This window comes from Trachypithecus francoisi, unplaced genomic scaffold (genome assembly GCF_009764315.1).
Source record: "Trachypithecus francoisi isolate TF-2019V2 unplaced genomic scaffold, Tfra_2.0 Lachesis_group8, whole genome shotgun sequence".
In the NCBI taxonomy this organism is placed as follows: Eukaryota; Metazoa; Chordata; class Mammalia; order Primates; family Cercopithecidae; genus Trachypithecus; species Trachypithecus francoisi.
The window spans coordinates 29,473,364-29,496,865 of record NW_022681473.1 but is presented as its reverse complement, the minus strand read 5'-3'; the positions used below and the strand labels follow the sequence as shown (position 1 = coordinate 29,496,865).

Sequence of the window (23,502 nt, the reverse complement as noted above, 5' to 3'; positions counted from 1 at the left end):
GAAATAAGAGAACAATTTCAGGTCTCTGAAACTCCCAACTGGGGGATTTTCCCAACCAAGACAAGCCACTTCTCTTTAGTGAACAATCACAGCTCTTTGGAGATAAGCAATTCACCATATGCCAATTTATCCTATATAAACTGATGCTATAGTTCTATCTTATTATTATTTTATAGAGAGTTTGGAAACTACTTTGGTCCACACTCTTGGGAAAGCTATTTTGTCTCTCAACCTGAATATATTCTTCCCATATTTGGTAAAATCCTTTAGTATCCAGAATGGTGTTGCTAGGGCATGAATTGGTTCAGCCTGTGACAGTTTCTGGCTGATATGAAAATATTTGTGGGAAGGTTGCTACCTTAATAAAAATTATGAACATACTTGAGAGAAAGACTATGGGGAAAATGAAGTCCCTAGATAAGGCTACCAGCAGGGGTCAGGGAGTCAGGAAAGGCTGCTGTAATTGTAAGATCTATACAGACTTGTAATTGTGCCTGGAGCAAACACTTTCCTGAATTAAAGAAAAAATGTGAAGAGTAGATGACACACATATATATGAATACTACATAAGACATGGAGCTCATCTCGCCACTTATTAGCTATTAATATGTGACCATGGTTAGTGGCTTATTCCCATTTTACAGATATGGCTGTCAAGGCTCAGAGCGGCTAACTCCAACCTCATGGAGATGCTATGGGGATTAAATTTTTGAGCATGCATGTATGTGTGCTGCAAAAAAGCCCTGTCGCATCTCTGTCAGTACCATTAATTCTCTGAGTCCTGACAAAGGAATTCCTCGTGGGTTCTGTTTTCACACATGTACCCTATGTCCGCTCATCACTCATGCTTATTAAGCCTGAGTTAGTGATGCTTTCTAGAACATCTCATGGGATACCCAATTGCAAGATGATTTTATAGCAACATATTCTCTTAAGAGGAACCTAATCTTGAAGGAACTGATTTGTAACTGACACAATTAAACATTAGCATGGCTGTTCTCTTCCCATATGAGAATCTAGCCTGAAGCTCCTACTTCTCCTTTCTGTGGGGTCCAGGCTGGTCAAGTCTGAGGACTGCTTCCCTAGACATTAGGGAGTCTGAGACAAACCTGTGCTCATGTCATTAAACCCTGGGCTCTCCCACCGTTTTATATTCTGCTGGTGTGTCCATAGTCACAACATCTCATAAATTATCAAGGTAGTCTCAGGGACCAGCACTTCGTTCACTGAGACTGTAAATAAGCAGAATGAACCCTCCTATAAAGCAAAAAAGCATTTATCTTCATAAACCAAGAGATCAGTTCTTTCCCAAGCACCAAGCACCCTTTAAAGATGTCCAGAAAAACACTACTATAAGCTGTTTTGGGTGCCATTCAATTTTCCTTCTCTCCTGGGACAAGCAATTTGTAGAATGGAGAGAAAATGCTTTCAAGGCTCTTTGCCAAAAAAAGACTAGCTATAGAGTATCCTGGAGAATGTATTTGGGCCACTGACAGTTTACCTCTGGGGCACTTAGCCAGTTGGGAAAAGCATGAGCTCCCATTGTAAATGGAGAGTGTTAGTCAAAGGCCAGAAAGTGAAGTGTCAGGGTTTATAAATACGGCAAGCAGAAGCCCTTGCTAATCCAAACACTTTGATCTCTGGGAATAGTATGAGCATTAAGTAGAAGAAGGTAAGAACCTTTGTTCTATGAAGTCTTTTAGGGCCATTACTTTCTTGTGCCTATTTTTATTTTATTTATTTATTTTTTTTATATTTTGAGACGGAGTATTACTCTGTTAGCCAGGCTGGAGCTCAGTGGCACAATCATTGCTTGCTGTAACCTCGACCTCCTGGGCTGAAGCAATCCTCCCACCTCAGCCTCCTGAGTAGCTAGCACTACAGGTGTATGCCACCATTCTCAGCTAATTTTTGTTTACTTTTATTTTTGTAGGAGGTCTCACCATTTTGCTCAGCTGGTCTCAAATTCCTAGCCTCAAGCAATCTTCCTGTCTCAGCCTCCTAGAGCACCAGGATTACAGGTGTGGCCAACCAACTGCACCCATTTTTAAAACAAACAACTTAGGCCTTCACTCTAAAACTGGGGCTTCTGGGTTCCTGGGTTTCCATATCAATGAATTACCTAATTGAAAATAACATGCCATGGAAAAGGATGGGCAAATGCCCAGCACCCAAGGCCACCACTCAAAGCTTCTGAGATGAAGCCAGCAATCAAAACCACAAACCAAAGTGCATAAAGAGGCTGAGGGCTGCATGGAGAGTTCTGAAGCCAAATAATGCCCTGTGATTGTTGGTCCAGTTTCCAAATGAGAGGGACACGGCTAGAGAGCTGGGGAGAGGGAATGGCTCCCATGCTGCTCTTAGGCTGTTCCTGTTCTCTGTTTTCAGGGCCACAGATTCATCCAGGACTGGCCTGTGGAGTCTTTTTCTTACTGCTGTATCCATTCTAGCCTCCACCTACTTTGTCTCAAAGCCCTTGCCAGCCTAAGGGTCCCACCAAGATACCCCTCGCCGGACTCCACAAACACACTCATCTACAGCAGGCAAGTTACCTAGAATTCAGTTGGTGTACGGGTGTCAGAAACCACCGCCTTCCTGTTAACAATGCGATTCCCTGGGCTTACCACACACCTATGGAGTCAGAATGTCCTGAAGCTGGCCTTGGGGCATTTATATTTTAAACAAGCTCCCCAGGTAATGCTGATCTGTTTGAAAACCAGTATTTCAAGAAACAAAAATCTTAACTGCAATTGATGAAATACAGATATTACTTGGTGACCTTTTGGAAACCATTTACCTTAGCTCCAATTTCTTCAGGATCTTTGAGGTCTTAACCCACTGGAATAATTCATTTGGGACTTACAGGCCTGGGACAGATGATGGGGCAGACACTGATGATGGGAAAGGAGGTAAGCTGAGGGACTTTCTCAGTCCTGCTGTGAAGGCCCTCTGGTGCTGTCCCACACGTTTCCAATAGCTTGTCAATAGAGCTAAACACACATTCCAAGAGTAGCTGAAAGGTGCTGTCCATGCTCAGAATGTATTACAAATCTTCATCTTTCCCAATCCATTTAGGGATAGGTGTTCCAGCTACCCAAAGAGTGATTTTTGTTCAAAGTTACCATTTGTGATTAGAACTTTTCATCAAGACAGAGTGAAAAACAGTTTGTACAGCCTCCAGGCTTATGATTAAGGGACTTCCTTTTGCAAGTAAATGAAATTCCAATCCATCAAGGTGACCTGCAGGACCCTGGAGGATCTGCCTACTGCCTACCTCTCCAACTGCACCTCCTTTTGTCCCCTTTCACCAACCACACTGCAGCTTCTCTAGACCTTTGTTCTGATCCTCAAAAGCCTTTCCCTGCCACTTCTTCCCCCTGGAACATTCTCCCCTCAGTTCTTGACTAGGTTGCTTGGCTCACTCTGCAGCTCTTCATTAAAGGTCACCTTCCCAGACAGCACCATGTGGCCTATCACTTCTACCCCCATCACTATCTCTTGCTATTGCACGGCACTTATGACTATTGGAATTAGTAATAAGTGCTACAAAGACAATCTGCTCCCATTTGCTTCCTTTTGGCTTTCCCTCTCTCCCTTCCCTAGGATGTAAGCCCCACGAGGGCCAGAACCTTTCTCTGTCTTATTCACCATTATATCACCAGTACCTAAAATCATTGCCTGCACAGAATAGAATATTTATTGAATGAAAAAAAAAATAGATGGATTGACAAAGATTGTTTGACCAAATTTTACTTAGGCTTCTGAACCTTCTTCTGGCCTCTTCTGGGCTCTTTGCTAAACCTTATAAAATCCAGTTTAGCAAAAAACTCATCTAAGTCAGGTTAGCAAGAACCTCCGTCCTCAAAATCTGATCACCCTCAAATCTGATCAGGTTCTTCATCCTCCCCCAGACGATGTCTGGTCACCCTGTGGCCTTCAGCTAGAATCCTGTGGGGTTGGTTTAGCCAAAATACTCCTTACCCCAGACCATCCACTGCCCCCACCTTGCTCCATGCCTATAAATTCCCACTTGCCCATGTTGTACTTGCAAGTGAGCCCAATCTCTCTCCCCCATTCCAAAATCCCATTGCTGTGGTCCCTGTGCTCATTGCAACGATCCTGAATAAAATCTGCCTTACTCTGCTTTAACAAGTGTCATTGAATAGTTTTTTCTTTAACAGTGTGGATGGATGGTGATTTATTGGAAGAAGGAATTGGAAGAGTAGGTAGAGATTTTACTTCTCACTTATGTTTTTATAGGGATAAGATTATGAAACATTTTGCTTTCTGTTTAAGTTTTTCAAATTTTGAAAAAAATGTTTTAAATAACCTCATAAGAAAATGAGGATATGAAAATCATACAAAAATTAAGGGGTTTTCAAGTTTCTTAAAGAATTCATGAACACAGAGATACAAAGGATATGGATTGAATTGATGATAATATTGGTAACAGCAAACAGCTATTACTATAACACTAATCCATGTAAAGTGCTTAGACAGTTCCCAGCACCAAAAAGGTACTTCATGACTGTTGGTCACAGTCTTAATTCTCACAGCAACCTATGGCATGGATTCTAGAATCATCCCATTTTACAGATCAGAATATCAGGGCTTAGAATGGGTCTAACTTGCCTAAAGTCACACAGCTTGCAATAGGAGGATCCTGGATTCAATCCAGTCTGAAGTAAAAAAGAAATTGATGTAGGTATTACTTCTGTACAGCTCCATAATACTGGGCAAGTCACCCTCTGTGCTTAGTTTTCTCATTTGGTAAATGGGTTAACAAAAGCACATATTTTTGTTCAGTACTATTGTGAAGAATAAATGAGCTAATGCATGTAAAATAATTGGAGTAATATTAAGTATTTAGCAGGAATTTGGTAAATTTAAGTTATTTAATAATAATTGTTTCCTCAGTAATAAATGGATTAGTACATGTACTGTAATTGAAATAGTACTGAGCATATAGCAAGAAGTTAGTAATTCTAATTTATAATTTAATAACAAAAACAATTATAATCTTTTCAATGTTACATTTTGCTATTATTACTATTATAACTGCTACATAGAAAAGAATACAAAAGAATTCTGAATTTTTAAGCTTTGAGGGTCAGTTAAAGAGTAGTTAACTGTTTTATCCAGAACCTTTTTACACACATCATTAGCAAATACTGATGCTGATGAGGCAGTGAAAGAATTAAAGAAATGTGTAGAATTGGCATTTCATGTCACGTGACACCGTCCTGACTATGAGCCTAGATGAAGTAACCAAACAGCTGTCAGAAATCATACTAGGGTCTTACTCCTGCCTCACAACCACTTTTAACCTCCCAAGATGATAATAAGTATTTAGGAGTTCTGGTTTCAACAAATGGGAAACTTCTTAATTCATACCACCACCCTCCATCTCTGGGGAGGAGGGAGGCTACACTTCATCCCACTGACTCATCTGATGTCCTAGAAGATTCTCTTTCCTGCAAGAGTTTAGTGGAAATCACATTGGTATGGACGTAGGAAGGACACACACATTGCCCATGCTATTGGCATCATATTACAGAAATACGGGCTGCATATTTGGAGTAAGGATGCATAATCTGCTAGAAATTCTAGGAAACGATGGAAAATCCTAATGTTTAAGCAAGAGACTTATTCTGCATTGTGTATTATGTACTAAACTCTCAACAGACTCAGATGAATCTGAAGGACTTAAAAAATACATTTTACCTCTGGGAGCAGTGGCTCACACCTGTAATCCCAGCACTTTGGGAGGCCGAGGTGGGCGGATCATAGGGTCGGGAGTTCAAGACCAGCCTGGCCAACATGGCGAAACCCTGTCTCTACTAAAGATTAAAAAAAACTAGCCAGGCATGGTGGCGTGCACCTGTAATCCCAGCTACTTGGAAGGCTGAGGCTGGAGAATCACTTGAACCCGGGAGGCGGAGGTTGCAGTGAGCTGAGATCACACCATTGCACTACAGCCTGGCGACAGGGCAAGACTTTGTCTCTCTCTCTCTCTCTGTCTCTCTGCGTCTCTCTCTGTCTCTCTCTCTCTCTCTCTCTCTCTCTCTATATATATATATATAACACCACCATATTACCAAATCTTCATATAAAAGAAATATCCAGAAATCCAGCATTGCCTGAGAAGCTGAAGGATCAGTACTATCATAAAAGAGAACATGTTATTTCACTAGCATCCTTTCTGTGTTTTAAAAGCACCGTAAAACAATGATCTGAACAAGCCAGGTCTGCTAAATATGGTTCATGAAATAGTGAGGAACATCTTCTTGATCTGAAATCTTGGAGTTTTCAGCTATCCCACTCATTCCTAAAGTTTTAGTAACAATTGACTACAGGCACACCACCATGTTTGGTTCTGTGGAGATAAAAAATAAGAACAGATTTTTGTCCTTGTGAGGTGGGGTGGGAGACAAGAAAAAGAAGAAGAGAAAAAGCAGCTGGAATTTCCATGAAAGGCACCTACAGAAAAGTGAAAAAGGATCAGAAGAGGTTTGGCAAAGAAGGTGGGTAGGCCTGGAACATACAAAGATGGGGAATAGGTAACCCAGAATTCCTGTGGAAAAGAGAACACAGGTATGACTTGGTCTAAGAGTGGTTTTATTTTTTTCTAGGCAGACATACAGGACCATCCTAGGGATCTGAAACAAATGCAAGTAAAAAGCTTTCTGTCTGATGGATATGGGACACCAAAAGTTTCCTATGATTGAAGATGACAGAGCTTCCACGATGAGAGAGTAGATCCTCGTGCTCTCCTAGGCTTCCCTAGATTTCAGAGTCACTGACTATAAACACATGTGAAATAAAGGGGAAACAATATTGTTTAGATGATTCAAACCAAAAAACCTACCTGCTTAGGTATCAAGGATTTTGATACCAATATGAACTATAGCTCTTCCTCTACCTAGCTATAATAATCTTAGGCAAGTTAATTATTAAGTTGGTGCAAAAGTAATTGTGGGTTTTGCCATTGAAAGTAATGGCAAAGGCCGGGCGCGGTGGCTCAAGTCTGTAATCCCAGCACTTTGGGAGGCCAAGACGGGCGGATCGCGAGGTCAGGAGATCGAGACCATCCTGGCTAACACGGTGAAACCCCGTCTCTACTAAAAACTACAAAAAACTAGCCGGGCAAGGTGGCGCCTGTAGTGCCAGCTGCTCGGGAGGCTGAGGCAGGAGAATGGCGTAAACTCGGGAGGCGGAGCTTGCAGTGAGCTGAGATCCGGCCACTGCACTCCAGCCTGGGCGACAGAGCGAGACTCCGTCTCAAAAAAAAAAGAAAGTAATGGCAAAAACTGCAATTCATATGTTGAATTCATATGTCCCCCAAATTCATATTGGAAACTTAATTCCCAGGGCAGTGGTGTTAAGAGGTGAACCATCTCGGAGGTGATTAGGTGATGAGGGCTCTGCCCTCTTCAATGGAATTAGTGCTCTTAATAAAAGATGCGTGAGGGAGCCTGTTTTCCCCTTCCTGTGAAGACACACACAAAGGTGCCAACTACGAGGAATAGGCCCTCAACAGATACTAAATCTGCTAGTACCTTGATCTTGAACTTGCCAGCCTCCAGAAGGGTGAGCAATAAATTCCTATTGTTTATAAATTACCCAGTCTAAGGTATTTTGTTATAACACATGGAAAGACAATGCCTGTGTAAAAGAGACCCCAGAGAGCTTTCTGAATCTCTTTTCATGCTGAGCGAAGTGGCTCATGCCTCTAATCCCAGCACTTTGGGAGGCCTAGGTGGGAAGATCACTTGAGCTCAGAAGTTTGAGATCAGCCTGGGTAATATAGTGAAACCCTCGTCTCTACAAAAAATTTTCAAAAACTAGCTGGGCATGGTAGTGTGCACCTGTAGTTCTAGCTACTTGAGGGGCTGAGGTGGAAGGATCACTTGAGCTGCAATGAGGGAAGTTGAGACTGCGGTAAAGCCATGATCATACCACTGCACTCCAGTCTGGGTGACAAAGTGAGACCCTGTCTCAATAAAATTACAATGAAATAAAATTCAAATAAAAATAAATAAATATCTTTCTAACTGTGGATACAATGAGAAGTTGGTCTGCAACTTGGAAAAAGCCCCTTATCAGACCCAACCATACTGGCACCCTGATCTTGAACTTCCAGCCTCCAGAACCATAAGAAAGAAATTTCTGTTGTTTCTAAGCCACTCAGTCTTTGGTACTTTGTTATAGCAACCCAACTAAGACAGTTACATAAAAATATACAACCCATTCTCAACTCGCTGGCCATACAAAAGAGACAGTAGGTTAGATGTGGCCCAAGGGGCATAATTTGTCTACCCTTGTTCTAGGGGAAGCTCCAAAAAAGGTATTTTCATCCCTTTCTCAAGGTCTTTCTGGAAAGACCTTGGATCAGCCTATGCCAACTTGTTCCTGCAGGGAGAGCTCCAGTATCCTCTGGGGACCCCAAGGCTTTCTCAACCCACGGCTAAGAAGAAGTAAAAACAAGGCCACTTACCACATGATCATGATCACTAACTTCATTACAATCTCATTCAAAATGTTGAAGAAATCCACCATCAGCTTGGCCTGATCTCCCATCTTCCCCATAGCGATGCCAAAAGCAATAAAAAACCCTATCAGACCTGTTGGGTGAATCACATTACACAGAAGGACAAATTACAAAGAATGTATTTTTTTCTCCTCATTCTTTACCATTCCCAAATGTATGGAGCCATGTTCTCACTGCTGGTTACCCTATGAATTAGACATTAAAAGAAAAAAGCATTATATTTCATACTGAATGTAACTTTCCCCTGGATAATTATGGATTTCTTGAACATTTTCCACATGAGCAAGTTAAACTGTAAGCAGTGTTAGGTTCAGGAAAATGTATTCATTTTCATTCCGAACTAAAAGGTGCTCTCTTCTCCCTCCCCTCACTTATGAAGTCATATGCAAGCAGATTCCATTATTACACAGATTAACGAGTAAAGGCTTGTTGGGACTTGGGGATTATCATGCAAACTTTGGAGCCAATATTGGAATAGCAGAGACCAATTAGCCAATAAATTCTTTGCTAGAGTTACATCTAGCTTGTTTTGGTATTATCCCAAATCAAAGCATGGCTGGTATGTTTCACTCTTACAAAATCCTAAATGTAAAATTATTTTTTATTACTACATACATAAAATGACAGGGAGAAAAAAATATTGAAAAATCAAAGGGAAAACAATAAGAAATCCGAAACTCCATTCTATCCAGTTTTTTAAAAATGTAATCTGTTATTTATGAATTTGTCACAATTCTTTTCATGACTGAAGTGGTTAGAATGCTTTCTTTTTTATTTTATTTGTTTTTTCAGGATCATAAACACAGAATATAGATTCACTGTCAGATTTTGCTAGTTCCTAGTCTCTCCACTCTCTTCTTCCTTCGCTTGACATTCTTGACTTGTATCTAAGTCCAGCCTCACATCAGCCTCGGGGTCAATCCTAATCCCAGGAAGGATTTAAGGAGCTTCATCTCTGCCCTCTTCATGTCAGCATCACATTGCACTAGATCTTGGACCAACTCCAATACCCAACCATGAGTCTTACTTCTGTGTTGGTTTCACCTCATCCCCTGTGCCTGAGGTCCTGGGAATCTGCCCTACACTTTAGTTCCTCCAAGGCTAGGCCTGGCTTTGCTCTTCCTACCACTCCTGTTGGTCCCTTCCATTCTCTCCCTTGGTATTTCATGCTCAGGCCTGGAGTCTCACTCTAATGCATCCAGGAACTGGAGCACACTGTGTGGCTTACAGATGTTTCCAGTAGTGCCTGGGGGCTGTCTGGATTTCTAATTGCCAATCCCCATGTGCTCCCTGACCTCTGACCCCTGATCTATTATTGCCAGTCTTAAGGTCTCAATTCTTACTACTTACATGTTCTATAAATCAATGTTGCTATGTCCTTGGCTACAGGACTTTGCTTGCCCACCTGACTTGTTCTCTGACTCTGAAGTATGAGCCATCTTCTCTTTCCTCTTCTCCTAACCTAACCTGCTCAATTTGGCAGTCCTAATTTCCAGTCCCTCCCTATTATATCCAGTTTCCTATGGTGTCCAGTTATGCCTAAAGTCTTAACCCATACTCAGTAAATTTTAGCATCATAATTTGATTCTCTTAGAAGGAAATTCCTTCTCTCTGAACGTTTGACTTTACCCTTTCCCTAGTCAACTAACCCATTAACCTCTTTACACCAAACACATATCAACCCAGATTGTCTAACTACCCTTTGCTGGATCCTTTCTATCTTCAGCAAAAAGAATCCATCACTTGCACTTGGGGTTGCTAATCCCTCACATTTAGTATCTCCTCTTTTTGCTCTCAGCTAGAAAGCTTGACAAATGACTTCACAAGTGAGTTACTGGCCTGGAAAGACAAAGGCTTAGGGAAGATTAGATCCAGAACAGAGGGAACTAGTCCTGCAGCAATGTACAAAGTCAATTTCAAGCCATTTCCAAGTCCTTCTCTCAAGCCCATGGAGAGGAGTCTGCTAGGTGGGCGGTGAGAGAGAATCAATCTGAATATTCTGGTTGAGAATAGCTCATATTACTTGGTTAATTTCATTTGAAATTAAGAAAAAAATGCCTGAGGTATCAAGGTCCCAAAGAACTGGAATAAAAAAAGCTCCATTCAGTGTCAGCAGAAACTGGCCATATCTATGAGAGAGAGGTTTTTAAAGGAAGAGTTGGAGTTGATTTAAGCAATTGGGAGAGGGTGGAGCCCAGAATTGTTTCTGGAGGTTTTTTAGGAGAGAAGTGGTTCCTTAAAGAAGTGGGAGGCAAGAACTGGGGTTGTATCCTCACTTATTGCAAGTGCTTAGTCCTCGGGACTTTCCAAAGCCAAAAAACAGAAAGACAGCAAAACTAAAAAATAAAAAAAGCCACTATCTCCACCCTCAGAAGACTGTGGAAAGAACCTTATTTCAGCCATGATTTGTAAATGGGAAGTTTCTCAACAGTCTAACTTCCCTTGGCTTTCCAGAGCCTTGACCTGCACTTGGATGGAAACCATATTCAGCTTGTAGTCTTTCTCTGTAAACACTGCCTAATTGAAATTGCTCACTGGAACGGGGGTGTTCCATCTGAACAAAACCCTCTTGGACTTGGCCGCTGGGGTTACAGAGTAGTGAGTTGTGTTGAAACTCCCCAGTAGAGCCAAAGATCCTGTGACTTCCCAGAATCCACCAAGACTCTGGAAACAACCAGGAAAGTCTTTGAATGATTCACTCCAAAGCCCTGGCCCCATTGTTCATGGCCTCAAGCTCCTCCAGAGTATGGAGAAGACTGAGGAACACTTTGACAAAAGGGGGTTGGTGTTTTAAATTATGACCCACCAGAAAGGACCACGGGGGAGTTAGGAAGGTCCTAAAAGGGACATAGATAGCTGGACAGTGAGGGAGAAGAGCTGCTCAGTGGTGCTGGGGATATTTGCAAAACCTCCATAGAGGAACTCTCCTTCCTTCTCCTCGCTCCTTCCACCTCTCACCTCCCACTGGTTGTTAAACAATGTTTATTGATCTTCCATTGCCCAGCAACCTAGTCAGCTGATCTCTTCCCTCACTCTCACTCACCCAACCTGCTTCCTACCAGGCCAAAAAAAAAAGATCCGGTTCTGCTTCTTGGTGACTCTGCAATTCTGCTCCCTCTCTCTCCTCTTTCTCTGTACCATTCTGGATGGCTAAGAAGTAGGCTTACCAAATTTGGAACAAACAAACAAACATGACACTCAATTACTTTTTGAATTTCAGGTAAGTAATGAATACATTTTTTTTAGTATTATTATGTCCCATGCAATATTTGTGACACACACTAAAAAACTATTTGCCTCTTATCGAAAATTCAAATTTATCTGGACATTCTGTATTTTATCTGACAACCCGACTAAGCAGACAAGGCCATGCGATTTTTTAGATGACAATGTGAAAGGACTACTGTCATCCAAACCTTTAGAAATTGTGCTTAGATAAATAAACATACTTCATCCATCCAGATTCACCATTTCTCCCAGGTTTTGGCCAAAAGCCACTATTTCCTGTCTAGGGGACACCATTCTAATGGTGGATGGAGGTTATGGAAGGGAGTGGACCCACTGAGTGGGAAGGGAGCAAACTGGGCAGACTAGAGCCGCTTACATGGTAAGAAACCTCTGTCCCTCATGGAGGTATTTTCTTACTGAACTCCTCAGCTCTCCACCCACTTTGAATAATGATCAGAGCTCATATGGAGAGAGCACATGGCATGTGCTACTGTGCCCTATATGCACAATCACGTTTCATCCTCACAATAATCTACTAAACAGATGTCAATCCCATTTCCATTTTACAAATGTGGCTCAGAGAAATGGAGTAACTTGCCCAGGGTCACATAACCAGTAAGTGGCCCATACTGGATCCAAACCCAGGTCTGCCCAACTGCAGAGCCCCAAAAACCTCTAGGATGGCATGCTAAGAAGGCACCAGGCTAGGAGAAAGAGCTCACTGGGATCCCAGAAAGTAAAACAAGATAATCTGTAAAGCTCCTCTGGTACCTACTCCAACACTTCACAGTCCTGGTAGCATTGCATTTGTTTGCAGACTATGAGAGCTGCGGTGGTCCAGCCTCTGCACCTAGCACAGCACCAGTATTTGGCGGCAGCTTTTAAAAAATGCTTAAGAAATGAAAGCAATGGATGTGTCACTTAACAACATAGAGAGTCAGAGAAGGTGACTTTCTAACACCACACAGAGAGTCAGGGAATGTGCCCAATGATGGTGAGCTCTCTCCTTTGTTTCCCATACCCAGCTTCTGGCTGCCCTGTCCCCTCATGGTCTCCTCTGTCCTTCCCCCTCTTCCTTAAATCGCTCAGCTCTCAGTCCCAGTGACCCTCAAATTGCTCCCCAGAGAGAGCCTCCTGCTCCACCTAGAGGACAGCTGAGTCATCAGTTTTCTGAAAAGGGAGTGCAGGAGAGCCCAGCCATAGACAGGGAAGCAGAATCCCAGACCACCAGCTGGCCTACCTAAGACATTCATCCCGTCCTTGAACTCCAAGCCCTTCTTGATAACCATCTTAGTCTCCTCCGGCACCTCAGTCACAGTCTCGTTCAACAGAGACACAACAGCGCTGGTTGCGTTGGCCTCCTCGTCTGGCGGTGGTGCAACCAGGACTTTCTTTGTCACTGTTTGAATCTAATAGAGTGAGGGAAAAAAGGCATAAAGTTGAGGTTTGGCCTATGAGGTGAAAGAAAAGCCTGGCTATTCATATATTTTAAGGTTCCCAACAGGTTAACAATAATTAAGAAATACCAAAGCAAGGTTATGAAAACTGGAGAATATTTTCTATGTCTATTTACAAAATGGTGTTTTATTATACACAGTGAGATACAATTGTCCTAATCACAGATAATTACAGAATTTTTTATTTGTGCAAATTTTGGGGTACATGAGAAATTTTTTACATGTATACAATGTGTGATGATCAAATCAGGGCATTTAAGGTGTCTATCATCTGAGTACAATGCATTTTTTAAGTACAGTCATCCAACTCTGCTATCAAACATTGAATGAATTCCTTCTATCTTTCTGTATGTTTGTACCCTTTAAGCTACTTCTCTTCATCCTTTCCTTTTCCCCCACACTCAGCCTTCCTAGCCTCTGTTATCTATTTTTCCACTTTTTTTCCATGTGTTCAAATATTTTAGCTCTCACATATAAATGAGAAATGCAATATTTGTCTTTTTGTGCCTGGCTTATTTCACCTAAGATAACAACCTCCAGTCTTATCCATGTTGCTGCAAATGACACGATTTCATAAGTATAGAATGTATAAAAATAATTTGCAAATGTACTATAAGTACTGTGGTCAATAATAGGACAGTCTTAAACTTGGGTGATAAATGTCTTCTTTCACTCCTATGATTGAAGCTCAGAAACAGTATGAAATGTCTAACTTGGATGCTCTTCCCAATTGTGAGACCTAGTTAGATGGTCCTTCCAGTTGTGATGGGCCCTGGCTCTGGTTAAGAATAGGAAGCCTTGGCAGGGGTCAGATCAGCAACTCATGATCCACCTGTTTTCCCCCCAACCTGGTCCCCACTGGATAGGTGCATCACAGGCTGCCTCAGTTTGGGCTCCTTCTAGAGCCAGGCTCGGCTGGAAATCTCCATCTGGGTACCAAGAGTGCCAGCTGCCAGCAGCCACCATGGCAGGAGCATTTGCTCATATTTCAGATCCAAATTCAAGGTGGGAAGACAGCCGCTCCTTCTGAGCAGTGATGCCAAGCCTTGCTCAATGTTCCCCAAGCATCTCTGTCAGATGACTCACAAGGAACCTCTCCCGCTATTCCTCGACATCCATGGCAGTGGTCCTATTTTTAAAGGTGCCAGGCACCCTACATGCAGAGTGCTATAAAAATCCACATCTGAGGCTAAAAAACACCACCTCCAGGGGCATTAAAATAGAACTCAATGCAGTATCCTAGAATGTCAGTGCCGGCATGTAGTAGGTAACAGATGGCTGAACCCTGAATAGATACGGAAGAAGATGCATGGGAAAGTCAAGTGACTTGTTGGACGTCATGGAGTTATGGGCAGAACTGGGACTTCAACTCAGATGACCTCATCTCCATTGAGTTATTTCCACAGCCTGTGCTGTATGTTAAGCTATGGGGATCCAATCCTACTGTGCTGGGCTCCATAGGAAGCAAAGCTGAACTGCCAGTTATCCAAAATGGAAGGGAAGGGAGGTCAGTGTTCTCTGAGGAGAGGAGAGTGCTCTCTGTTCTAGCCTGGCCACATGTACTGGTTCAGGGAGAGAGGAAGCCTAGGGCCAGCTGTGTGAGGGAAGAACAGGCAGCCCACTTCTCCCCTCAATGTGGCCCCTTCGTCTGGGCAACATTGGTGTGAAGAGTGAATGCAGGAAGGATCACAAGAGAAGCTTCCGTGAACAGCAGAGTCATGCTCCCAGGAAAGAAAAAGGGACCAAAGTCAACTGTCGACCTATCCTAAGAATGCTAAAGAAGCCTAAATTTGGTTTAAAAGAGAAATACTCATGGATCTAAATGAATGGTGGCTGTCAGGATCAGGCAGGAGGCCAGCTGCTACCTGTTTTACATCCATTACGTCTTAGGTCAACAGTAGCCCCTCAACTCAAGGGCAGCTTGCTAGTTAGTTGCTGAGGCAGGATTCAAGATGAGTTATGCTTGACTCCAGAAATCCAGATTCCAAATAGCACAGGCCAGTAGTGTAAGCTGAAGCTGAGGAGATAGGAACATTGAACACAGGCCTAGTTCTCTGCCTGAGTTCCTGATTCACAGAACCTGTTTGGTTGTACAATTTCATGTATTTGCTGTTTTAGTCTGTTTTGTGCTGCTACAACAGAATACCTAAGACTGGATAATTTATAATAAACAGAAATTTATTTTTTCACCATTCTGGAGACTGGGAAGTACACAATGAAGGTATCATCATCGGTCAAGAGCCTTCTTGCTGCATCATTACATGGAAGAAGGTAGAAAGGCAAAGAGAGGCACAAAGGAACCAAACTCATTCTTTTATAGCAGCATTAATCCCATCCATGAGAGCAGAGACCTCATGGCCTAATCACCTCCCAAAGGGTCCACTTATCAATATTGTTATAATGGCAACTAAATTTCACCATGAATTTTGGAAGGGACAGACATCCAAAGCATAGCAGGTGCCAACTCCAGCCTCCCTGACCCTAAGCCACCATCATGTCTCACTGTAAAACCTGCAAAACCATAAACTTACCTACTCAGCTTTCTTCTTGTCTACATACAATCTATAGATAAGCGTGGCTATCTATAGCCCTGTCTATATCCTTAGCTTTCCCTGGCCCACCAAGTCATGCCTGAGCTGAGCTCACCTTCCTCCAGTCTCTGTACCCCCAACACTGGCCTCACACAACCTCCTTTTTCTTCTCTGAACATTATAAGTACTTTTCAGCCTCTGCATATGTGTGCCTCTACTGAGAAGCGTCTTTCCCCAGCTCTTTGTAGGCCTAACTCATTCTGATCCCCTATCCTCTCAGCTCAAACATCTCCCCTAGTTACCACCAGCCTATCATCCTGCCTCTAGCCCTCAGAGAACACCTGTCTCAATGTTTAAGTCTCTTCTGTGTTTCCCTGATGTTTATTTTGGTCTACCTCCCTCCCCTTTAATGTAAGTGAGCTCCTTGGGGCAGGGTGCTCATCTCTCTCCTCCCCTATGGCATCCTTGTGCAAAGCAGAAAGCCTGGCAGCCTGTCCTGCTCACAAATATTGGCCGAGTGAACATACACAAATCACTGAATTTCCTGGAGGAAAAGAACCCATGTTATTTTCCTTCAGTATTTAAAGTTAAGATTTTTTAAAAACAGGTGATTCTGGGTTTAATATTGTAAGGCCATATCTTACAGCCAGTTACTCTCTTGGAAATCTCACTTTAGTTCAGAGTAAGCCCCAAATAGCAAGCAGGAGATCTCCCTGCTCACAAAGACACAGACACCTGACTTGGGCAAACCAGGCCCTGTCACTTGGGAGCAGGCAGTCTCCTCTCTGGGGGGAGCTCATCTTCCTCTTTACATCTCTGTTTCTAACTCTGGTCAGGGAGCCTCCTTCACTCAAGACAGGTTATTTTAAATCACTTCTAGCTGTACTCATGGACACAGATGTCTCTCATGCACCCTTTCTCTCTGGAAATGCCATGTCCCTTTAAAAGAATTTCCTGTCCTCAAGTCCTCTTCAGTGCCTTCCTCCCAGGCCTAAGGAATCTGTTCCCATTCTCTCCCTGAGGTGGATTCTACACCATTCTTCTTCAGGTTGTCCTAACCCTAAGGGACCTTGATCCTGAGCCTACTGGGGGACCAAGGCTCAGTCCTCATATGAATTTTGGCAAAGGAAAATTGGGGTCAGGGCCAGGATGGGGAAGGGAATGGCTCATGTCTTTATTCCAGAGTGGCAGACAGCACCTCTTGCCACGGGCAGCTGCATGCAAAGACTGCCCATCCACCATAACACTCACCGAGTGTGAGTGTGGCCAGCTCCACAAAAGTTCACTCCAAGACCAGAGCAATAGCTCCACGAGCCTGCCTGCTTCTTGGTCCTGCTTTCCTTTTTTCACAGAGCATGGCATGATCAGGCACAGAACTGAGTCCAAATCTGTCCTTCCCAGGCCCTCCCATGCTCCACTCTCCACCAGTCTACTACCAGCTCAGCCTCCTGCAGCTGCCATCCCAGAACACTCTCTCCAAAACGTTAAGAATGGACAGCACCCAATTGTGTGTCTCACTCTAAAGCAAGTCAATTCATCTTTCTGAGCAAGCTGGCTGAGGGGCAAACATGCTATACAGATGGGGCCCAGTAAGCACCTTCTCCTCCAGCTTATTTCTATTTATTTCTGCATCCAACTTCCCTGGCCTGGAGTGGTTTCCTTTAATATAGGTCCATGCTACATGTACCACTAAAATGGTATCTGAAACTAGGGAACATACCCCAACCCAGAGTAATATGGGTTCAGTAATGGTTAAGGGCTACATTTTGGAGACAGCTAGGAATACATACTTTTCTTCTAAGCTACCTGTTTCCTAAGCTCATTCTTCTGTGCTTGGAAATGGCTGAAGGAGACTGCTTGGTTTTAGCTTAGTTTCTACCCAGATTCATGGGAACTGGCGTGTATGGAATGCGTTCTAACCTAAGCAGGCCTTGGGGCTAGAAAACAGGGTAGTGGATGGTGCCTACTCAGCTAACTCAGTGGTTCCACTCAGCAGAATCACCTGTTTTCAAAAAATCTCAAGTTTAAAAAAATGTATAGGCGTGTATGCAGCAAGCAAGAGTATACATTGCTAAGGAATCTGTACCCACTACTACATACTTTTGTAGTGCCATTTTGCAACAGCCAGCAAACTCAAAATATAAAACTCCTGATAGGGCATTTTTACTTCTAGGAATTTATCCTTTAAAAATATTATGCAATCATGAAAAAAAGAAGAGATGACTTTAAAACACTGTTCAATGAAAAAGTCAAATGTAACGTTTTATGAACAATGGAGTACCATTGGGTTAAATTCTTGTTTTGTTTGTTTGTTTGTTTTGAGACAGTATGCCACTCTGTCTCCCAGGCTGGAGTGCAGTGGCTCTGTTCACTGCAACCTCTGCCTCCCAGGCTCTAGGAATTCTCTTGCCTCAGCCTCCTGAGTAGCTGGGATAACAGGCATACGCCACCACACCCAGCTAATTTTTGCATTTTTGGTAGAGATAGGGTTTCACCATGTTGACCAGGCTGGTTTTGAACTCCTAACCTCAAATGATCCCCCTGCCTCGGCCTCCCGAAATGCTGGGATTATAGGCATGAGCCACCACATCTGGCCAGGGTTGAATTCTTTTAAAGATTATGCACACTTGCATATGTGGCAAAAGAAAAATACAGGGGAGGAAACAACATTCTCAACAGAAGTAGCTCTAGAGAAGGGAAAGTAGAAGCTTCTAACTTTTACTTTATGTACTTCTATACTTTCTAAATCTTTCATAATCTGCAAGTATTACTTCCACAATTTAAAAAAATACCCAAGCTCCAGATTCATCCCTTGGAGATTCTGATTGTGTATGGTATTTGTATTTTCTTAAAAGTGCCATTGGTGGTTTGGCTTTACTGCCAAGTTTAAGAACCCCTGTGTACTCTAGAAGGTTGTGGGCAAGGCTAATAAAAATATGCCCATGGATGACTCAAAGACACATTTCCCAGCCTCATGCACAAAAAGGAAAGGAAGAGATAGATATAAGGAAAGAGAGAGAGAGAGAGAGAAAGAGAAAAGGAGGACAATCCCAGAGCAAAAAGATATGAAGTGAGCTGGGAAAAAAAAAGGAGGTTTAAAAAAGTTAAAACCAGGAGACTCCAATCCCAAGATCCTTCCCTAAACCACCTCATAGAATCCCTGGGCCTAGTCAGAGATAATTACATATTAAGAAAATTTCTACCAGAGTTGATCTGTTAAAATAGACTCTTTTTTTTTTTTTTTTTTTTTTGAGACAGAGTCTCACTCTATCGCCCAGGCTGGAGTGCAGTGGCCGGATCTCAGCTCACTGCAAGCTCTGCCTCCTGGGTTTACGCCATTCTCCTGCCTCAGCCTCCCGAGTAGCTAGGACTACAGGCACCCGCCACCATGCCAGGCTAGTTTTTTGTATTTTTTTAGTAGAGACGGGGTTTCACCGTGTTAGCCAGGATGGTCTCGATCTCCTGACCTCATGATCCGCCCATCTCGGCCTCCCAAAGTGCTGGGATTACAGGCTTGAGCCACCGCAACTGGCAAAAGAGACTCTTAAGTTATCGCCTTGATAACTTAGAGGACTGGAGAAGAGAGAACATCTGAACTCTGGATTACCTGTTGAAAGCAGGCTTGGACAAGGTTTTCAGGAAAGAGATTTCGAATAAGGTCCAGGAAGGCATCCAGGCTGGACACTTCATCATTCTTCTTCCCAGGCCCCAGCTGCTGCTTGAGCTTGGGATTCCCTGGATGGATAGCCAAGACCAGAATGACCCCCAGCACTGCGGCGATGATGGTTGTGGACATGTAATACACCATGGCTCTTGTGCCCAAGCGGCCACTAGCCTTAGCATCCAGGCCTGACAACCCTGGATTGAAAAGAAATGCAGAAGGATTAATTCTATTACATTTGTGCTAATGACCTGTGTCTACATTTCTATGACATTAGCTTCATATTACTCAAATGTGTTAATGGTTGATTAAATCCCCTACTGTAGTCTTCCCTCAGTATCAATGAGGGAATTGGTTCTGGGACTCCCAACAGATACCAAAATCTGCAGGTCCTCAAGTCCCTTGTGTAAAATGGTATAATATTTGTATATAACCTATGCACATCCTCCTGTCTACTTTAAACCACCTCTAAATTATTTACAATACCTAATACAATGTAAATGCTATGTACGTAGTTGTTATATTTTTAAACTTGCATTATTTTGTATTTTTTATTAGTTTTTTTCTCAAATATTTTCAATCCGCACATGAGGGACTCACAGATATGCAGGGCCGACTGGACTGAATATTTGGTCAATCCCATAATTTATCATTCTATTTTCCAGGGAGATTTTCAACATTTTACAGAACTGGGAGAGTTGGAGATTCTCCTGTTTAGAGTTTACAAATGGTCTGTGACAACTTTTTTGTCAGTCTGCAATAATGAGTTAAAATAAAGTTGAAGACAACCCATTTTTAATTCTGAGATTATGTTCTTTCCACTTTTTTTTTTTTCGGTCTTAACATATCCTTTCTTTTATGAAGTAATGCGATGGTGCTGGTACATGCTAGTTTTTAACTTGTTTATTTATTTATGTTTTAATGTCCTCACTTGGAAGACTAAAAAGTTAGTAGCTCTGTCCCACGCTCAAAATGTCTTTTGAATATATTACTAGTAACTGACATGGAGAGTCTGAGAATAAAGATTTCGCCCAGTCCTCTCATTTCTCCGAGGTGAAGCATGAAGATCCACGTTCCCAGCCTCATGCAGGGATTAGGGAACACCCTGTGAAGCACCCTGCCAATGGTGGGCACTTCATCTCTACCTAGGGAGGTCAGAGGAAATTCCAAGCAAATTAACAAAAACTCCAGCCCCACTGGGTTTTTTTCCAGTTGTTTCTTCAATGTGTCCACTTCCTGGTTTCAGTTCCTGCTTTTACCAGAAAGAGAGATTGAACCCCTTTTTGGGGGTCAGTCCTTTTTGCTGTGGGGGAGGAAGTTAGTGATGTGAGCTGCTCTAAATTAAGCTGACCTACATATGACCTACTTCTCTTTACAACCTAAAGTCTAATTCTAGCCAATGGGAGCTAGGTTTCCCCACCAAGTTGGCCAACGTATGATCTGTTAACAGGCCTAGAGAACATTCTATCTGGTTTAGAGAGGAGAATTCATTGTAAATGCACCCTTTCACTCAATCTAGTGCGGAATGATAAGATCCCACTAAGCCCCTAAGTGCCTGATCCTGAGTTCCAGCATTTCAGGTACTGGGGTCACTGGTCAACCAGCTGGGGCTGTCTGACAACCCAGCTCAGCCCCTGAATCTCCTGGAGTGATCAGAGCCTTGCCAGTCCAAGGGGATAACTTCTCCAGATCACTTAGCTGGCTGGTACCCAAATTTGGACCAAAGCTTGGCTTCCTGCCCTCAACTCAGAGCTTAGTCACCAAAGGGCACCAATGTATACCCTGTTTCAGCAATATTATTTGGTAAGGAGGAAAATATCAGTATAAACCCACAGAGGAGGGCCAAATTCTTTCAAATACAGTAATTAATTATTTTAGTCAAAAATAAGTGAACATGATGCCACAGATGAGGAGTACCTTTGTTCTGAAAAACTCAGAGGACTTTCATACCTAGCATTTCATTTATTTTTAATGCCAACCTCCCTCTATTCCCGATTAAAATAGTAGAAAGTTTCCTTTGCCATTTATTACCTTTATCAGTATCTGAACAAAATATAATTTAGAAAGGTGAGAAAAGTAGACATTAAAAATTAAGGCCAGGTATGGTGGCTCATGCCTATAATCCCAGCACTTTGGAGGCTGGTGGATCATGAGGTCAGGAGTTTGAGACTAGCTTGGCCAATATGGTGAAACCCTGTCTCTACTAAAAATACAAAAATTAGCCGGGCATGGTGGCACACGCCTGTAGCCCCAGCTACTCAGGAGGTTGAGGCAGGAGAATCGCTTGAACCCAGGAGGCAGAGGTTGCAGTGAGCCGAGATTGCACCACTGCACTCCAGCCTGGATAACAGAGGGAGACTCTCCATCTCAAAAAAAAAAAAAAATTAAAACCACTGGAGGTATCATCACTTGTAACATGTGGCTGTGTTTCCTTTTCCTTTTTATTTTTATTTTTTTGCTGGAGAGAAAGACAAATAGACTGCCTAATCGATGGCAAGCTTTTATTTCTTTAGGGTTGATTATCCCTATTTCAGAGACAGGAAAACCAAAGCTCTGAAGTGAAATGACATAGACGAGAACATTCCCTCAACCAAATTGAGATTCTAGTCAATCCAAAAGCTGGGGCAGGAGTATGACCCATGTCAGCCAGGCACTAGTGAGGTCATCTTACCTGTGATTAAGCTGGAGATGATTAGAGGGAGAATGAGCATTTTTAGCATCCTCATGAGAATATCCCCTGGGAAGGCTATTAACATAACCACATCAGGGTGGATGGGAGATGCCAAGCGAAGAAGCCCTCCACACACTGCTCCCAGGATGACACCTAAAAGGAAGGGGAAAACAATCTGAATTCATTTTTTGCCCTCATCAAATGACTAACTCTAGACACTTATTTCAGCAACATTGACCTTTCTCACGCTTCTGCAGTATTAGATGATGAACAAAGTGTAAAACAACATTAGATAAGTGAAGCTGATTTTGTTGACTAGCGAGAGGACTTTCTATCCCTCCAACTATTCTAAAAAAGTCAGCACCCAAAGAGTCAAGGAGAACCTTCTCAAGGCTTTATGAAAGTACACACTGGCAACTTGACTCCAACTTCTTTGAGGCTATTTGTCTACTTGGAGCCAGAAATTGTCCACAGAAATAAACCATAAGGGGCTGGGCACAGTGGCTTATGCCTATAATCCCAGGACTTTGGGAGGCCAAGGTGAGTGAATCACCTGAGGGCAGGAGTTTGACACCAGTCTGGCCAAAACAGTGAAACCCCGTCTCTACTAAAAATATAAAAATATAGCTGGGCATGGTGGCGGAAACCTGTAATCTCAGCTACTCAGGAGGCTGAGGCAGGAGAATCGCTTGAACCCGGGAGGCGGAGGTTGCAGTGAGCTGAGATGGCACCATTGCACTCCAGCCTGGGCAAAAAGAGTGAGACTCCATCTCAAAAAAAAAAAAAAGAAAGAAAGAAAAAAGAAAGAAAGAAATAACCCACAAGGACAGATATTGCTTCCTCGCCCAGCCCAAGCTTGACCACATGGCATGGCATTTAATGTGTGTCTTCTCATTGTAACTGGAGGCCAGATGAAAAGAACATTTAATTAACCAAGCTAGTGTGAATTCTATTTTTTTCTTCCTATCTATTTTCTTTGGCTTCCAATAATTTCCCCATGGCTCACTCTCAAGGCTTGTCCTTGACTCCTGTGTCCTTTTACATAGTTTTTAGATTGCTGATCTTATGGGTGCTCAAGAATGGAGTCTGAAATATTTAATTTTGGAGGAAACAATTTAGGCAGAGACGCTGGCAGGGATCTTTCACTTTACAGACTCAGATCTCAGACAAAAAATTTTAGATCTCTGCAAATGGGTGGCCAACATGAATGACTCTTGCAGAAACCACAAGTTGGGTCAGTACCACTGGCCATAACGGAGGGAGGGAGTTCCAGGAATGCAGGCTACGGTGTTAATTCCATGGATGTGGAGGGAGTAATGTGGCTGCAAGCCTGATTCTTTTTCTTCTGCAGGTGAAAATCATACTCTCCAACTTCTTCAAGTCCTGTGATGAATTAGATGTGG

General features: G+C 42.8%; 1 protein-coding gene across 2 annotated transcripts in view; it reads right to left on the bottom strand.

Annotated features, from left to right (window-relative positions):
• Positions 1 to 23,502, bottom strand: part of SLC1A2 (solute carrier family 1 member 2) — a 106,005-nt gene that overhangs the window by 33,794 nt on the left and 48,709 nt on the right. For both annotated transcript variants that reach the window (XM_033207913.1, XM_033207912.1), the window contains exons 3-6: positions 22,100 to 22,252; positions 19,375 to 19,625; positions 13,020 to 13,188; positions 8,498 to 8,624 (exon numbers count right to left, since the gene is read on the bottom strand). In XM_033207913.1, the coding sequence (XP_033063804.1) occupies positions 8,498 to 8,624; positions 13,020 to 13,188; positions 19,375 to 19,625; positions 22,100 to 22,252 (700 nt within the window). The remainder of the gene's footprint in view (positions 1 to 8,497; positions 8,625 to 13,019; positions 13,189 to 19,374; positions 19,626 to 22,099; positions 22,253 to 23,502) is intronic.